Genomic DNA, 14,193 nt, shown 5'->3' with positions numbered 1-14,193 from the left:
TTTCAAGCGCTTTCACATTAGATATCACAGTTCCCAACTTGTAAAGGTGAAAAACACTGCATCTCACTAAGTGACATTGTTTAATGCGGTTTTACGACGGTTCATACCTTAACCTAACCTAACCTAACCTAACCTTACCTAACCTAACCTAACCCAACCCAACTTAAGCTAACCTAACCTAACCTAACCTAAACTAACCTAACCCAACCTAACCTAACCTGACCCAACCTAACCCAACCCAACCCAACCTAACCTAAGCTAACCTAACCTAACCAAACCTAACCTAACCTAACTTAACCTAACCTAACGTAACCTAACCTAACCTATTCTAATGTAACCTAACCTTACCTGACCTAACCTAACCTAACGTAACCTAACCTAACCTAACCTAACATAACCTAACGTAACTTAACCTAACCTAACCTAACGTAACCTAACCTAACCTAACCCAACCTAACCCAACCCAACCCTACCCAACAACACCCAACCCAACCTAACCTAACCTAACCTAACCTTACCGAACCTAACCAAATTATCCTTACCTAACCTAACCTAACGTAACGTAACCTAACCTAACCTAACCTAACGTAACCTAACCTAACGTAACCTAACCTAACCTAACCTAACCTAACCCAACCTAACCTAACCTAACCTAACCTAACCCAACTCAACCCAACCTAACCTAATCTAACCTAACCTAACCTAACCTAACCAAACCTAACCTAACCTAACCTAACCTAACCTAACCTAACGACGGTTGCAAGCGCTTTCACATTAAATATCGCAGTTCCCCACTTTTAATGGTGAAAAACACTGCATCTCAGTAATTGACATTGTTTAATGCGGTTTTACGACGGTTCATATCTTAACCTAACCTAACATTCGCACTTGTATCTAAAAACGCTCTATTACACTGTTTTGTTCACAATTACGATATTTGCATAACCTCACAGTTTTTCACCAACTTATTGCAGTACAGAACGCTGTATCTCGCTAAATGACATTGTTCTTTAAGGTTTCACGATGCTTGCATGCGATTTAACGAGAATATCACAATATAGCAGTTTCGCACTTGTAACGGTAGAACACGCAGTATTTGGCTTGTTCATGCCGTTTTGTGTGCTTTCACAACATTTCACCTATCGCAGTTTAATACTCGCTATAAAACAACACTATCTCGTTAGATGACGTCGTTTTTGGTAGTTTCACGACGCTACCTACCTTAAACTAACCTAACCTAACCTAACCTTCGCACTTCTATCGTTAGAAAACGTTTTACTCGCCATTTTACAATGTTTTCTACAAGATTACGACGGTTTCATGCGCTTTCACATTAGATATCGTAGTTCCCGACTTGTAATGTTGAAAAACACTACATCTCACTAAGTGACATTGTTTAATGCGGTTTTACGACGGTTGATATGTCAACCTAACCTAACATTCGCACTTGTATCTAAAGACGCTCAATTACACTGTTTCGTTCACAATTACGATATTTGCTTAACCTCACAGTTTCTCACCAACTTATTACAGTACAGAACGCTGTATCTCGCTAAATGACATCGTTCTTTAAGGTTTCACGATACTTGCATGCACTTTACCGAGAATGTCACAACATAGCACTTTCGCACTTGTAACGGTACAACACGCAGTATTTGGCTTGTTCATGCCGTTTTGTGTGCTTTCACAACATTTTACCTATCGCAGTTTCGTACTCGCAATAAAACAACACTATCTCGTTAGACGACGTCGTTTTTGGTGGTTTCACGACGCTACCTAGCTTAAACTAACATAACTCAACCTAACATAACCTTCGCACTTCTATCGTTAGAAAACGTTTTACTCGCTACTTTACATTGCTTTCTACAACATTACGACGGTTTCAAGCGCTTTCACATTAGATATCGCAGTTCCCAACTTGTAAAGGTGAAAAACACTGCATCTCACTAAGTGACATTGTTTATTGCGGTTTTACGACGGTTCATACCTTAACCTAACGTAACCTAACCTAACCTAACCCAACCTAACCTAACATAACCTAACCTAACCTAACCTAACCTAACCAAACCTAACCTAACGTAACCTAACCTAACCTAACCTAACCTAACGACGTTTGCAAGTGCTTTCACATTAGATATCGCAGTTCCCAACTTGTAATGGTGAAAAACACTGCATCTCACTGAGTGACATTGTTTAATGCGGTTTTACGACGGTTCATATCTTAACCTAACCTAACATTCGCACTTGTATTAAAAAACGCTCTATTACACTGTTTCGTTCACAATTAGGATATTTGCATAACCTCACAGTTTTTCACCAACTTATTGCAGTACAGAACGCTGTATCTCGCTAAATGACATCGTTCTTTAAGGTTTCACGATGCTTGCATGCGCTTTAACGAGAATATCACAACATAGCAGTTTCGCACTTGTAACGGTACAACACGCAGTATTTGGCTTGTTCATGCCGTTTTGTGTGCTTTCACAACATTTCACCTATCGCAGTTTCGTACTCGCAATAAAACAACTCTATCTCGTTAGATGACGTTGTTTTTGGTAGTTTCACGACGCTACCTAGCTTAAACTAACATAACTCAACCTAACATGACCTTCGCACTTCTATCGTTAGAAAACGTTTTACTCGCTACTTTACATTGCTTTCTACAACATTACGACGGTTTCAAGCACTTTCACATTAGATATCACAGTTCCCAACTTGTAAAGGTGAAAAACACTGCATCTCACTAAGTGACATTGTTTAATGCGGTTTTACGACGGTTCATACCTTAACCTAACCTAACGTAACCTAACCTAACCTTACCTAACCTAACCTAACCTAACCCAACCCAACTTAACCTAACCTAACCTAACCTAACCTAAACTAACCTAACCCAACCTAACCTAACCTAACCTAACCTAACCCAACCTAAGCTAACCTAACCTAACCTAACCAAACCTAACCTAACCTAACTTAACCTAACCTAACGTAACCTAACCTAACCTATTCTAACGTAACCTAACCTTACCTGACCTAACCTAACCTAACGTAACCTAACCTAACCTAACATAACCTAACGTAACCTAACCTAACCTAACCTAACGTAACCTAACCTAACCTAACCCAACCTAACCCAACCCAACCCAACCCAACAACACCCAACCCAACCTAACCTAACCTTACCTAACCTAACCAAATTATCCTTACCTAACCTAACCTAACGTAACGTAACCTAACCTAACCTAACCTAACGTAACCTAACCTAACGTAACCTAACCTAACCTAACCTAACCTAACCCAACCTAACCTAACCTAACCTAACCTAACCCAACTCAACCCAACCTAACCTAATCTAACCTAACCTAACCTAACCTAACCTAACCAAACCTAACCTAACCTAACCTAACCTAACCTAACCTAACCTAACGACGGTTGCAAGCGCTTTCACATTAAATATCGCAGTTCCCCACTTTTAATGGTGAAAAACACTGCATCTCAGTAATTGACATTGTTTAATGCGGTTTTACGACGGTTCATATCTTAACCTAACCTAACATTCGCACTTGTATCTAAAAACGCTCTATTACACTGTTTTGTTCACAATTACGATATTTGCATAACCTCACAGTTTTTCACCAACTTATTGCAGTACAGAACGCTGTATCTCGCTAAATGACATTGTTCTTTAAGGTTTCACGACGCTTGCATGCGATTTAACGAGAATATCACAATATAGCAGTTTCGCACTTGTAACGGTAGAACACGCAGTATTTGGCTTGTTCATGCCGTTTTGTGTGCTTTCACAACATTTCACCTATCGCAGTTTAATACTCGCTACAAAACAACACTATCTCGTTAGATGACGTCGTTTTTGGTAGTTTCACGACGCTACCTAGCTTAAACTAACCTAACCTAACCTAACCTTCGCACTTCTATCGTTAGAAAACGTTTTACTCGCCACTTTACAATGTTTTCTACAAGATTACGACGGTTTCATGCGCTTTCACATTAGATATCGTAGTTCCCGACTTGTAATGTTGAAAAACACTACATCTCACTAAGTGACATTGTTTAATGCGGTTTTACGACGGTTGATATGTCAACCTAACCTAACATTCGCACTTGTATCTAAAGACGCTCAATTACACTGTTTCGTTCACAATTACGATATTTGCTTGACCTCACAGTTTCTCACCAACTTATTACAGTACAGAACGCTGTATCTCGCTAAATGACATCGTTCTTTAATGTTTCACGATACTTGCATGCGCTTTACCGAGAATGTCACAACATAGCACTTTCGCACTTGTAACGGTACAACACGCAGTATTTGGCTTGTTCATGCCGTTTTGTGTGCTTTCACAACATTTTACCTATCGCAGTTTCGTACTCGCAATAAAACAACACTATCTCGTTAGATGACGTCGTTTTTGGTGGTTTCACGACGCTACCTAGCTTAAACTAACATAACTCAACCTAACATGACCTTCGCACTTCTATCTTTAGAAAACGTTTTACTCGCTACTTTACATTGCTTTCTACAACATTACGACGGTTTCAAGCGCTTTCACATTAGATATCACAGTTCCCAACTTGTAAAGGTGAAAAACACTGCATCTCACTAAGTGACATTGTTTAATGCGGTTTTACGACGGTTCATACCTTAACCTAACCTAACCTAACCTAACCTTACCTAACCTAACCTAACCTAACCCAACCCAACTTAAGCTAACCTAACCTAACCTAACCTAAACTAACCTAACCCAACCTAACCTAACCTGACCCAACCTAACCCAACCCAACCCAACCTAACCTAAGCTAACCTAACCTAACCAAACCTAACCTAACCTAACTTAACCTAACCTAACGTAACCTAACCTAACCTATTCTAATGTAACCTAACCTTACCTGACCTAACCTAACCTAACGTAACCTAACCTAACCTAACCTAACATAACCTAACGTAACCTAACCTAACCTAACCTAACGTAACCTAACCTAACCTAACCCAACCTAACCCAACCCAACCCTACCCAACAACACCCAACCCAACCTAACCTAACCTAACCTAACCTTACCGAACCTAACCAAATTATCCTTACCTAACCTAACCTAACGTAACGTAACCTAACCTAACCTAACCTAACGTAACCTAACCTAACGTAACCTAACCTAACCTAACCTAACCTAACCCAACCTAACCTAACCTAACCTAACCTAACCCAACTCAACCCAACCTAACCTAATCTAACCTAACCTAACCTAACCTAACCAAACCTAACCTAACCTAACCTAACCTAACCTAACCTAACGACGGTTGCAAGCGCTTTCACAATAAATATCGCAGTTCCCCACTTTTAATGGTGAAAAACACTGCATCTCAGTAATTGACATTGTTTAATGCGGTTTTACGACGGTTCATACCTTAACCTAACCTAACATTCGCACTTGTATCTAAAAACGCTCTATTACACTGTTTTGTTCACAATTACGATATTTTTATTTATTTTATTTATTTACATAGTTCCTGCAACGCCGTAGTGGCATTACTGCAGGGGGGTATACATAAGAAGTCATAGGAAACATTTCTGCGATAAGACGCCAAACATAGTGAAAAAATTCAATTATAACAACATAAAAAAAAAAAAATTTAGTACAATATTGCACATGACAACAGGTACCAAAAGAGAAGTACATATGTCACAATTTCACAACGATGAGAAAAAAGCGCTGTTGTCACTCAAGTTCACTATACCTTCGGGAAGTTCATTCCAGTCTCTAATTGTTTTTAAAAAGAAGGAGTTGGCAAAAGTAGTGGTTTTGTACGCGTATTCTTGTATTTTATGTGAGTGTTGGCATCTTGTGGAACGATATGTTGGTGCTAGTAGGTATTCAGACTTATTAATTCCTGTTAGGTTATAATATATGCTATGCAGAAGTTTTAATCGAAGTTTCCGTCTTCTAGATTTTAGAGTATCCCAGCCTAATATGGCCTTTATTTCTGACATACTAGCGAATGGGTCGTAGTTGTTGCTGACGAAACGGGCTGCCTGGTTTTGGACTTTTTCTATTGTTTTTGCAAGATACTTTTGAGCCGGGTCCCAGATAACACAAGCATATTCAAGTATAGACCTGACAAGAAGGAAGTAAAGAGTTTCTTTCACTTCTTTTGTTGCACAGTGAAAGTTTCTACGAATAAAAAACAACGTTCTACTAGCCTTTGAGATCATTTGGTCTATGTGTCTGTTCCAATGGAACGATTCTGTCAAGTAAATTCCTAAATATTTACACTCGGGCACCTTTTTGACTGCCTCGCCATTAATACTGTATGTGCACTGGATTTTTGAAATGTTCTTTGCAAAGCTGATGTGGTTGCACTTCGAGATATTTAAGCACATATTCCACGTGGAGCACCAATGTGTTACCGTGTTTAAGTCATCTTGCAATAATTCAGTGTCTGTGATTGAAGTAATGTGACGGTAGATGATGCAATCGTCTGCAAATAATTTTATGCAAGATTTTATGTTATATGCTATATCATTTATATAAACCAAAAATAACAGCGGACCTAGAACGCTACCTTGTGGCACGCCTGAAGTCACGTTTACGTATGAAGACGTTTTAGAATTTAAAACAACACACTGTTTACGACCACTTAAGTAATTCCGTAGCCAGGTTTGCAGCTTAGCATTAATATTCAGTGAAGCCAGTTTAATATCTAACAGATTATGTGGGACCGTATCAAATGCCTTGCGAAAATCGAGAAATAATGCATCAACAATGTTGTTACGGTCAAGCGCAGTCAGTACGTCATGCTGAAATTCAGTTAGTTGCGTGACGCATGAACGACCTTGCCGAAATCCATGCTGGGAGCGGGCAAAGAAATGAGTAGATTCGAGATATTTGAACAATGCGCTATAAATAACATGTTCTAATAATTTGCAACAGGTTGAAATTAAGGATATGGGACGGTAATTTTGTACATGTTTTTTGCTTCCTGCCTTATGTACAGGAACCACATTGGCTGTTTTCCAATCCCTTGGAATAACGCCGGTGTCTAGAGACAACTTGTACATTATGCATAAATATTGTGCAATAATAACGTGACACTTTTTAAGTACATGAGATGATATACCGTCAGGCCCTGTAGCCTTAGAGGTGTCCAGAGTACGCAGCAGACTATCCAAACCAGCGTAATCGATTTCAATTTCCGCCATTTCATTACCAATATTTTTTGAAGGTAGCATTGGAGAGTGTTCAGTTCTTTTTGAAAACACTGACTGAAAATAGGCGTTAAATGCTTCAGCTTTCTCCAGGTCATCCGTTATAGTTTTTTCCTGGGTTAAAAGGTCAGGGATAGCTGTGTCGTCTTTTCTGTTGCTCTTGACATACTTCCAAAAGAATTTTGGATTACACTTCAAGTCTGTGTTTAGCTTGTCAAAGAAGACACGCTTTGCCTGTTTTAGTTTTAACTTAAGCTCTTTGTTTACACTTTTGAGCTTTGTTTTATTTAGTGCTGTTCTCTTTTTAAGAAACTTTTTATGGGCACTCGCTGCTTTTCTAACAAGTTTGCGTATCTCAGAGTTGAACCAGGGTTTGTGCCTCTTTCTGCATCTTAGACACCTCTGAGGTACGTACATATTCACCAGCTCTGTAACCTTGTCACGGAAAATTTGCCACAATTCATCCATGCCGCATGACTCCGATATGCATAAAAAAGTGGGATAATACAAGACCAGCTCTTCGGAAATGGCATTAAAGTCCCCTCTGTCGTACATGAAAACATTTCGAGGGGTTTGCTTACACGCAGGTATTCTAGAAACGTTTAACTCTGCAACAACGCAACTATGATCACTAATTCCTGGACATACGTTTGTGTGAACAATAACATTTTCGTCATTGCTTAGTAAAAGATCTAGTAAAGCGTTAATCCGAGTTGGTTCGTTCACATATTGTTGTAGCCCATAGACACTCATTAGTTCTGAAAAGGCAGAACAATTTCGATTTTTTTGTGGGGCTACACAGTCGGAATCCCATTTCATATCGGGCAGATTAAAATCCCCTCCCAGTATTACGCAGTGAGATATTTGTGATAGTATGTCGGAAAGTTGAATCAAAGATTCATTGTTGTGGTCAGGTGGGCGGTAAAACGATCCAAAAACGATGTTGTTTCCCTGGGGAAATTGGACGCGGCACCATACTGATTCAGTTTCATTATCAAAAACAACTTCTTCGCTGGCAAGGCTACTTGAAATTAAAAGAAACACGCCACCACCATGCCTGTTTCTATCTTTACGGTACACTGTAAAACCTGGCGGAAATATTTCTACATCCAATACTGTGTCGTCAAGCCATGATTCGGTACCCATAACGATTTGCGCTTTCACCGTTTCAAGTAAGATTGTAAACTCATCAGTTTTGTTTTTTAGGCTTCGACAATTGACCACCAACAATACTGGTGTAAAGCTTTTTGTGATGGTATATTTCCCATTTGTTTTTAAGCTAGAATGATCATGTCATTTCCGCCCCAATATCTGAGCATGCGCCCGAAGAGGAACTGGTTGGTGCATGTCAGTATCCCAGGCAAATGCTTGTCCATTGATTACCAGCTTATCGTAACTTAAATGTACACGATTTTTCTTGTCGAGCTGTTTTTCTTTACTGTACTTCCAAAGCTGCCGGCGTTTTTCTTGAACTGCCTTGCTGAAGTCTTCTGATACGCTGTATGACGTCCCCTTGAATCTGTATGCATTTCGCAGAACAGATTCTCTTGATTTCGATCCTGAAAAGCTAGCAATTATTGGACGAATTCTTTCTGTTTTGTAGGCCCCGAGACGATGAGCCCTTTCTATTGCTATATTTTCCAGCTTTAGTACATCCGTACAGACAGACTTAACTAGATTTTCGGATTCTTCCCAAGTTTCCTTTGGATGACTATCTGGTATTCCAAAGAATACCAAGTTTGTTCTCCGGCTTCTGTTTTCTAAGTCGTCTAGTTTATCAGCGAACTTCTTTTCTGTTTCCTCTAGTGTAGTAAGGCGCTTTTCAATTACATTAGTTTTAGTAATCACGTCGTCCATTTGCATAACCTCACAGTTTTTCACCAACTTATTGCAGTACAGAACGCTGTATCTCGCTAAATGACATTGTTCTTTAAGGTTTCACGATGCTTGCATGCGATTTAACAAGAATATCACAATATAGCAGTTTCGCACTTGTAACGTTAGAACACGCAGTATTTGGCTTGTTCATGCCGTTTGTGTGCTTTCACAACATTTCACCTATCGCAGTTTAATACTCGCTATAAAACAACACTATCTCGTTAGATGACGTCGTTTTTGGTAGTTTCACGACGCTACCTAGCTTAAACTAACCTAACCTAACCTAACCTTCGCACTTCTATCGTTAGAAAACGTTTTACTCGCCACTTTACAATGTTTTCTACAAGATTACGACGGTTTCATGCGCTTTCACATTAGATATCGTAGTTCCCGACTTGTAATGTTGAAAAACACTACATCTCACTAAGTGACATTGTTTAATGCGGTTTTACGACGGTTGATATGTCAACCTAACCTAACATTCGCACTTGTATCTAAAGACGCTCAATTACACTGTTTCGTTCACAATTACGATATTTGCTTGACCTCACAGTTTCTCACCAACTTATTACAGTACAGAACGCTGTATCTCGCTAAATGACAGCGTTCTTTAAGGTTTCACGATACTTGCATGCGCTTTACCGAGAATGTCACAACATAGCACTTTCGCACTTGTAACGGTACAACACGCAGTATTTGGCTTGTTCATGCCGTTTTGTGTGCTTTCACAACATTTTACCTATCGCAGTTTCGTACTCGCAATAAAACAACACTATCTCGTTAGATGACGTCGTTTCTGGTGGTTTCACGACGCTACCTAGCTTAAACTAACATAACTCAACCTAACATGACCTTCGCACTTCTATCGTTAGAAAACGTTTTACTCGCTACTTTACATTGCTTTCTACAACATTACGACGGTTTCAAGCGCTTTCACATTAGATATCACAGTTCCCAACTTGTAAAGGTGAAAAACACTGCATCTCACTAAGTGACATTGTTTAATGCGGTTTTACGACGGTTCATACCTTAACCTAACCTAACCTAACCTTACCTAACCTAACCTAACCTAACCCAACCCAACTTAACCTAACCTAACCTAACCTAACCTAAACTAACCTAACCCAACCTAACCTAACCTGACCCAACCTAACCCAACGCAACCCAACCTAACCTAACCTTACCTGACCTAACCTAACCTAACGTAACCTAACCTAACCTAACATAACCTAACGTAACCTAACCTAACCTATTCTAACGTAACCTAACCTTACCTGACCTAACCTAACCTAACGTAACCTAACCTAACCTAACATAACCTAACGTAACCTAACCTAACCTAACCTAACGTAACCTAACCTAACCTAACCCAACCTAACCCAACCCAACCCTACCCAACAACACCCAACCCAACCTAACCTAACCTAACCTAACCTTACCGAACCTAACCAAATTATCCTTACCTAACCTAACCTAACGTAACGTAACCTAACCTAACCTAACCTAACGTAACCTAACCTAACGTAACCTAACCTAACCTGACCTAACCTAACCCAACCTAACCTAACCTAACCTAACCTAACCCAACTCAACCCAACCTAACCTAATCTAACCTAACCTAACCTAACCTAACCAAACCTAACCTAACCTAACCTAACCTAACCTAACCTAACGACGGTTGCAAGCGCTTTCACAATAAATATCGCAGTTCCCCACTTTTAATGGTGAAAAACACTGCATCTCAGTAATTGACATTGTTTAATGCGGTTTTACGACGGTTCATACCTTAACCTAACCTAACATTCGCACTTGTATCTAAAAACGCTCTATTACACTGTTTTGTTCACAATTACGATATTTTTATTTATTTTATTTATTTACATAGTTCCTGCAACGCCGTAGTGGCATTACTGCAGGGGGGTATACATAAGAAGTCATAGGAAACATTTCTGCGATAAGACGCCAAACATAGTGAAAAAATTCAATTATAACAACATAAAAAAAAAAATTTAGTACAATATTGCACATGACAACAGGTACCAAAAGAGAAGTACATATGTCACAATTTCACAACGATGAGAAAAAAGCGCTGTTGTCACTCAAGTTCACTATACCTTCGGGAAGTTCATTCCAGTCTCTAATTGTTTTTAAAAAGAAGGAGTTGGCAAAAGTAGTGGTTTTGTACGCGTATTCTTGTATTTTATGTGAGTGTTGGCATCTTGTGGAACAATATGTTGGTGCTAGTAGGTATTCAGACTTATTAATTCCTGTTAGGTTATAATATATGCTATGCAGAAGTTTTAATCGAAGTTTCCGTCTTCTAGATTTTAGAGTATCCCAGCCTAATATGGCCTTTATTTCTGACATACTAGCGAATGGGTCGTAGTTGTTGCTGACGAAACGGGCTGCCTGGTTTTGGACTTTTTCTATTGTTTTTGCAAGATACTTTTGAGCCGGGTCCCAGATAACACAAGCATATTCAAGTATAGACCTGACAAGAAGGAAGTAAAGAGTTTCTTTCACTTCTTTTGTTGCACAGTGAAAGTTTCTACGAATAAAAAACAACGTTCTACTAGCCTTTGAGATCATTTGGTCTATGTGTCTGTTCCAATGGAACGATTCTGTCAAGTAAATTCCTAAATATTTACACTCGGGCACCTTTTTGACTGCCTCGCCATTAATACTGTATGTGCACTGGATTTTTGAAATGTTCTTTGCAAAGCTGATGTGGTTGCACTTCGAGATATTTAAGCACATATTCCACGTGGAGCACCAATGTGTTACCGTGTTTAAGTCATCTTGCAATAATTCAGTGTCTGTGATTGAAGTAATGTGACGGTAGATGATGCAATCGTCTGCAAATAATTTTATGCAAGATTTTATGTTATATGCTATATCATTTATATAAACCAAAAATAACAGCGGACCTAGAACGCTACCTTGTGGCACGCCTGAAGTCACGTTTACGTATGAAGACGTTTTAGAATTTAAAACAACACACTGTTTACGACCACTTAAGTAATTCCGTAGCCAGGTTTGCAGCTTAGCATTAATATTCAGTGAAGCCAGTTTAATATCTAACAGATTATGTGGGACCGTATCAAATGCCTTGCGAAAATCGAGAAATAATGCATCAACAATGTTGTTACGGTCAAGCGCAGTCAGTACGTCATGCTGAAATTCAGTTAGTTGCGTGACGCATGAACGACCTTGCCGAAATCCATGCTGGGAGCGGGCAAAGAAATGAGTAGATTCGAGATATTTGAACAATGCGCTATAAATAACATGTTCTAATAATTTGCAACAGGTTGAAATTAAGGATATGGGACGGTAATTTTGTACATGTTTTTTGCTTCCTGCCTTATGTACAGGAACCACATTGGCTGTTTTCCAATCCCTTGGAATAACGCCGGTGTCTAGAGACAACTTGTACATTATGCATAAATATTGTGCAATAATAACGTGACACTTTTTAAGTACATGAGATGATATACCGTCAGGCCCTGTAGCCTTAGAGGTGTCCAGAGTACGCAGCAGACTATCCAAACCAGCGTAATCGATTTCAATTTCCGCCATTTCATTACCAATATTTTTTGAAGGTAGCATTGGAGAGTGTTCAGTTCTTTTTGAAAACACTGACTGAAAATAGGCGTTAAATGCTTCAGCTTTCTCCAGGTCATCCGTTATAGTTTTTTCCTGGGTTAAAAGGTCAGGGATAGCTGTGTCGTCTTTTCTGTTGCTCTTGACATACTTCCAAAAGAATTTTGGATTACACTTCAAGTCTGTGTTTAGCTTGTCAAAGAAGACACGCTTTGCCTGTTTTAGTTTTAACTTAAGCTCTTTGTTTACACTTTTGAGCTTTGTTTTATTTAGTGCTGTTCTCTTTTTAAGAAACTTTTTATGGGCACTCGCTGCTTTTCTAACAAGTTTGCGTATCTCAGAGTTGAACCAGGGTTTGTGCCTCTTTCTGCATCTTAGACACCTCTGAGGTACGTACATATTCACCAGCTCTGTAACCTTGTCACGGAAAATTTGCCACAATTCATCCATGCCGCATGACTCCGATATGCATAAAAAAGTGGGATAATACAAGACCAGCTCTTCGGAAATGGCATTAAAGTCCCCTCTGTCGTACATGAAAACATTTCGAGGGGTTTGCTTACACGCAGGTATTCTAGAAACGTTTAACTCTGCAACAACGCAACTATGATCACTAATTCCTGGACATACGTTTGTGTGAACAATAACATTTTCGTCATTGCTTAGTAAAAGATCTAGTAAAGCGTTAATCCGAGTTGGTTCGTTCACATATTGTTGTAGCCCATAGACACTCATTAGTTCTGAAAAGGCAGAACAATTTCGATTTTTTTGTGGGGCTACACAGTCGGAATCCCATTTCATATCGGGCAGATTAAAATCCCCTCCCAGTATTACGCAGTGAGATATTTGTGATAGTATGTCGGAAAGTTGAATCAAAGATTCATTGTTGTGGTCAGGTGGGCGGTAAAACGATCCAAAAACGATGTTGTTTCCCTGGGGAAATTGGACGCGGCACCATACTGATTCAGTTTCATTATCAAAAACAACTTCTTCGCTGGCAAGGCTACTTGAAATTAAAAGAAACACGCCACCACCATGCCTGTTTCTATCTTTACGGTACACTGTAAAACCTGGCGGAAATATTTCTACATCCAATACTGTGTCGTCAAGCCATGATTCGGTACCCATAACGATTTGCGCTTTCACCGTTTCAAGTAAGATTGTAAACTCATCAGTTTTGTTTTTTAGGCTTCGACAATTGACCACCAACAATACTGGTGTAAAGCTTTTTGTGATGGTATATTTCCCATTTGTTTTTAAGCTAGAATGATCATGTCATTTCCGCCCCAATATCTGAGCATGCGCCCGAAGAGGAACTGGTTGGTGCATGTCAGTATCCCAGGCAAATGCTTGTCCATTGATTACCAGCTTATCGTAACTTAAATGTACACGATTTTTCTTGTCGAGCTGTTTTTCTTTACTGTACTTCCAAAGCTGCCGGCGTTTTTCTTGAACTGCCTTGCTGAAGTCTTCTGATACGCTGTATGACGTCCCC

At 39.4% G+C, this 14,193-nt stretch overlaps 2 protein-coding genes across 2 annotated transcripts; both read right to left on the bottom strand.

The window, feature by feature from the left end:
* Window positions 1–6,823: 6,823 nt before the first annotated feature.
* LOC142783734 (uncharacterized) lies at window positions 6,824–8,513 on the bottom strand (the record flags this gene model as incomplete). The annotated part of the gene is made up of 2 exons (XM_075882315.1): window positions 6,824–6,863; window positions 7,279–8,513. Coding segments are annotated over 2 exons (1,275 nt in total), but the record flags the coding sequence as incomplete, so codon positions are not given.
* LOC119173529 (uncharacterized) lies at window positions 8,514–13,973 on the bottom strand (the record flags this gene model as incomplete). The annotated part of the gene is made up of 2 exons (XM_075882314.1): window positions 8,514–8,739; window positions 12,739–13,973. Coding segments are annotated over 2 exons (1,461 nt in total), but the record flags the coding sequence as incomplete, so codon positions are not given.
* Window positions 13,974–14,193: the final 220 nt, after the last annotated feature.

The sequence above is a fragment of the Rhipicephalus microplus genome, unplaced genomic scaffold (genome assembly GCF_043290135.1).
Source record: "Rhipicephalus microplus isolate Deutch F79 unplaced genomic scaffold, USDA_Rmic scaffold_12, whole genome shotgun sequence".
In the NCBI taxonomy this organism is placed as follows: Eukaryota; Metazoa; Arthropoda; class Arachnida; order Ixodida; family Ixodidae; genus Rhipicephalus; species Rhipicephalus microplus.
The sequence above is the reverse complement of the archived record's forward strand: the minus strand, read 5'-3'. Positions and strand labels throughout refer to the sequence as shown.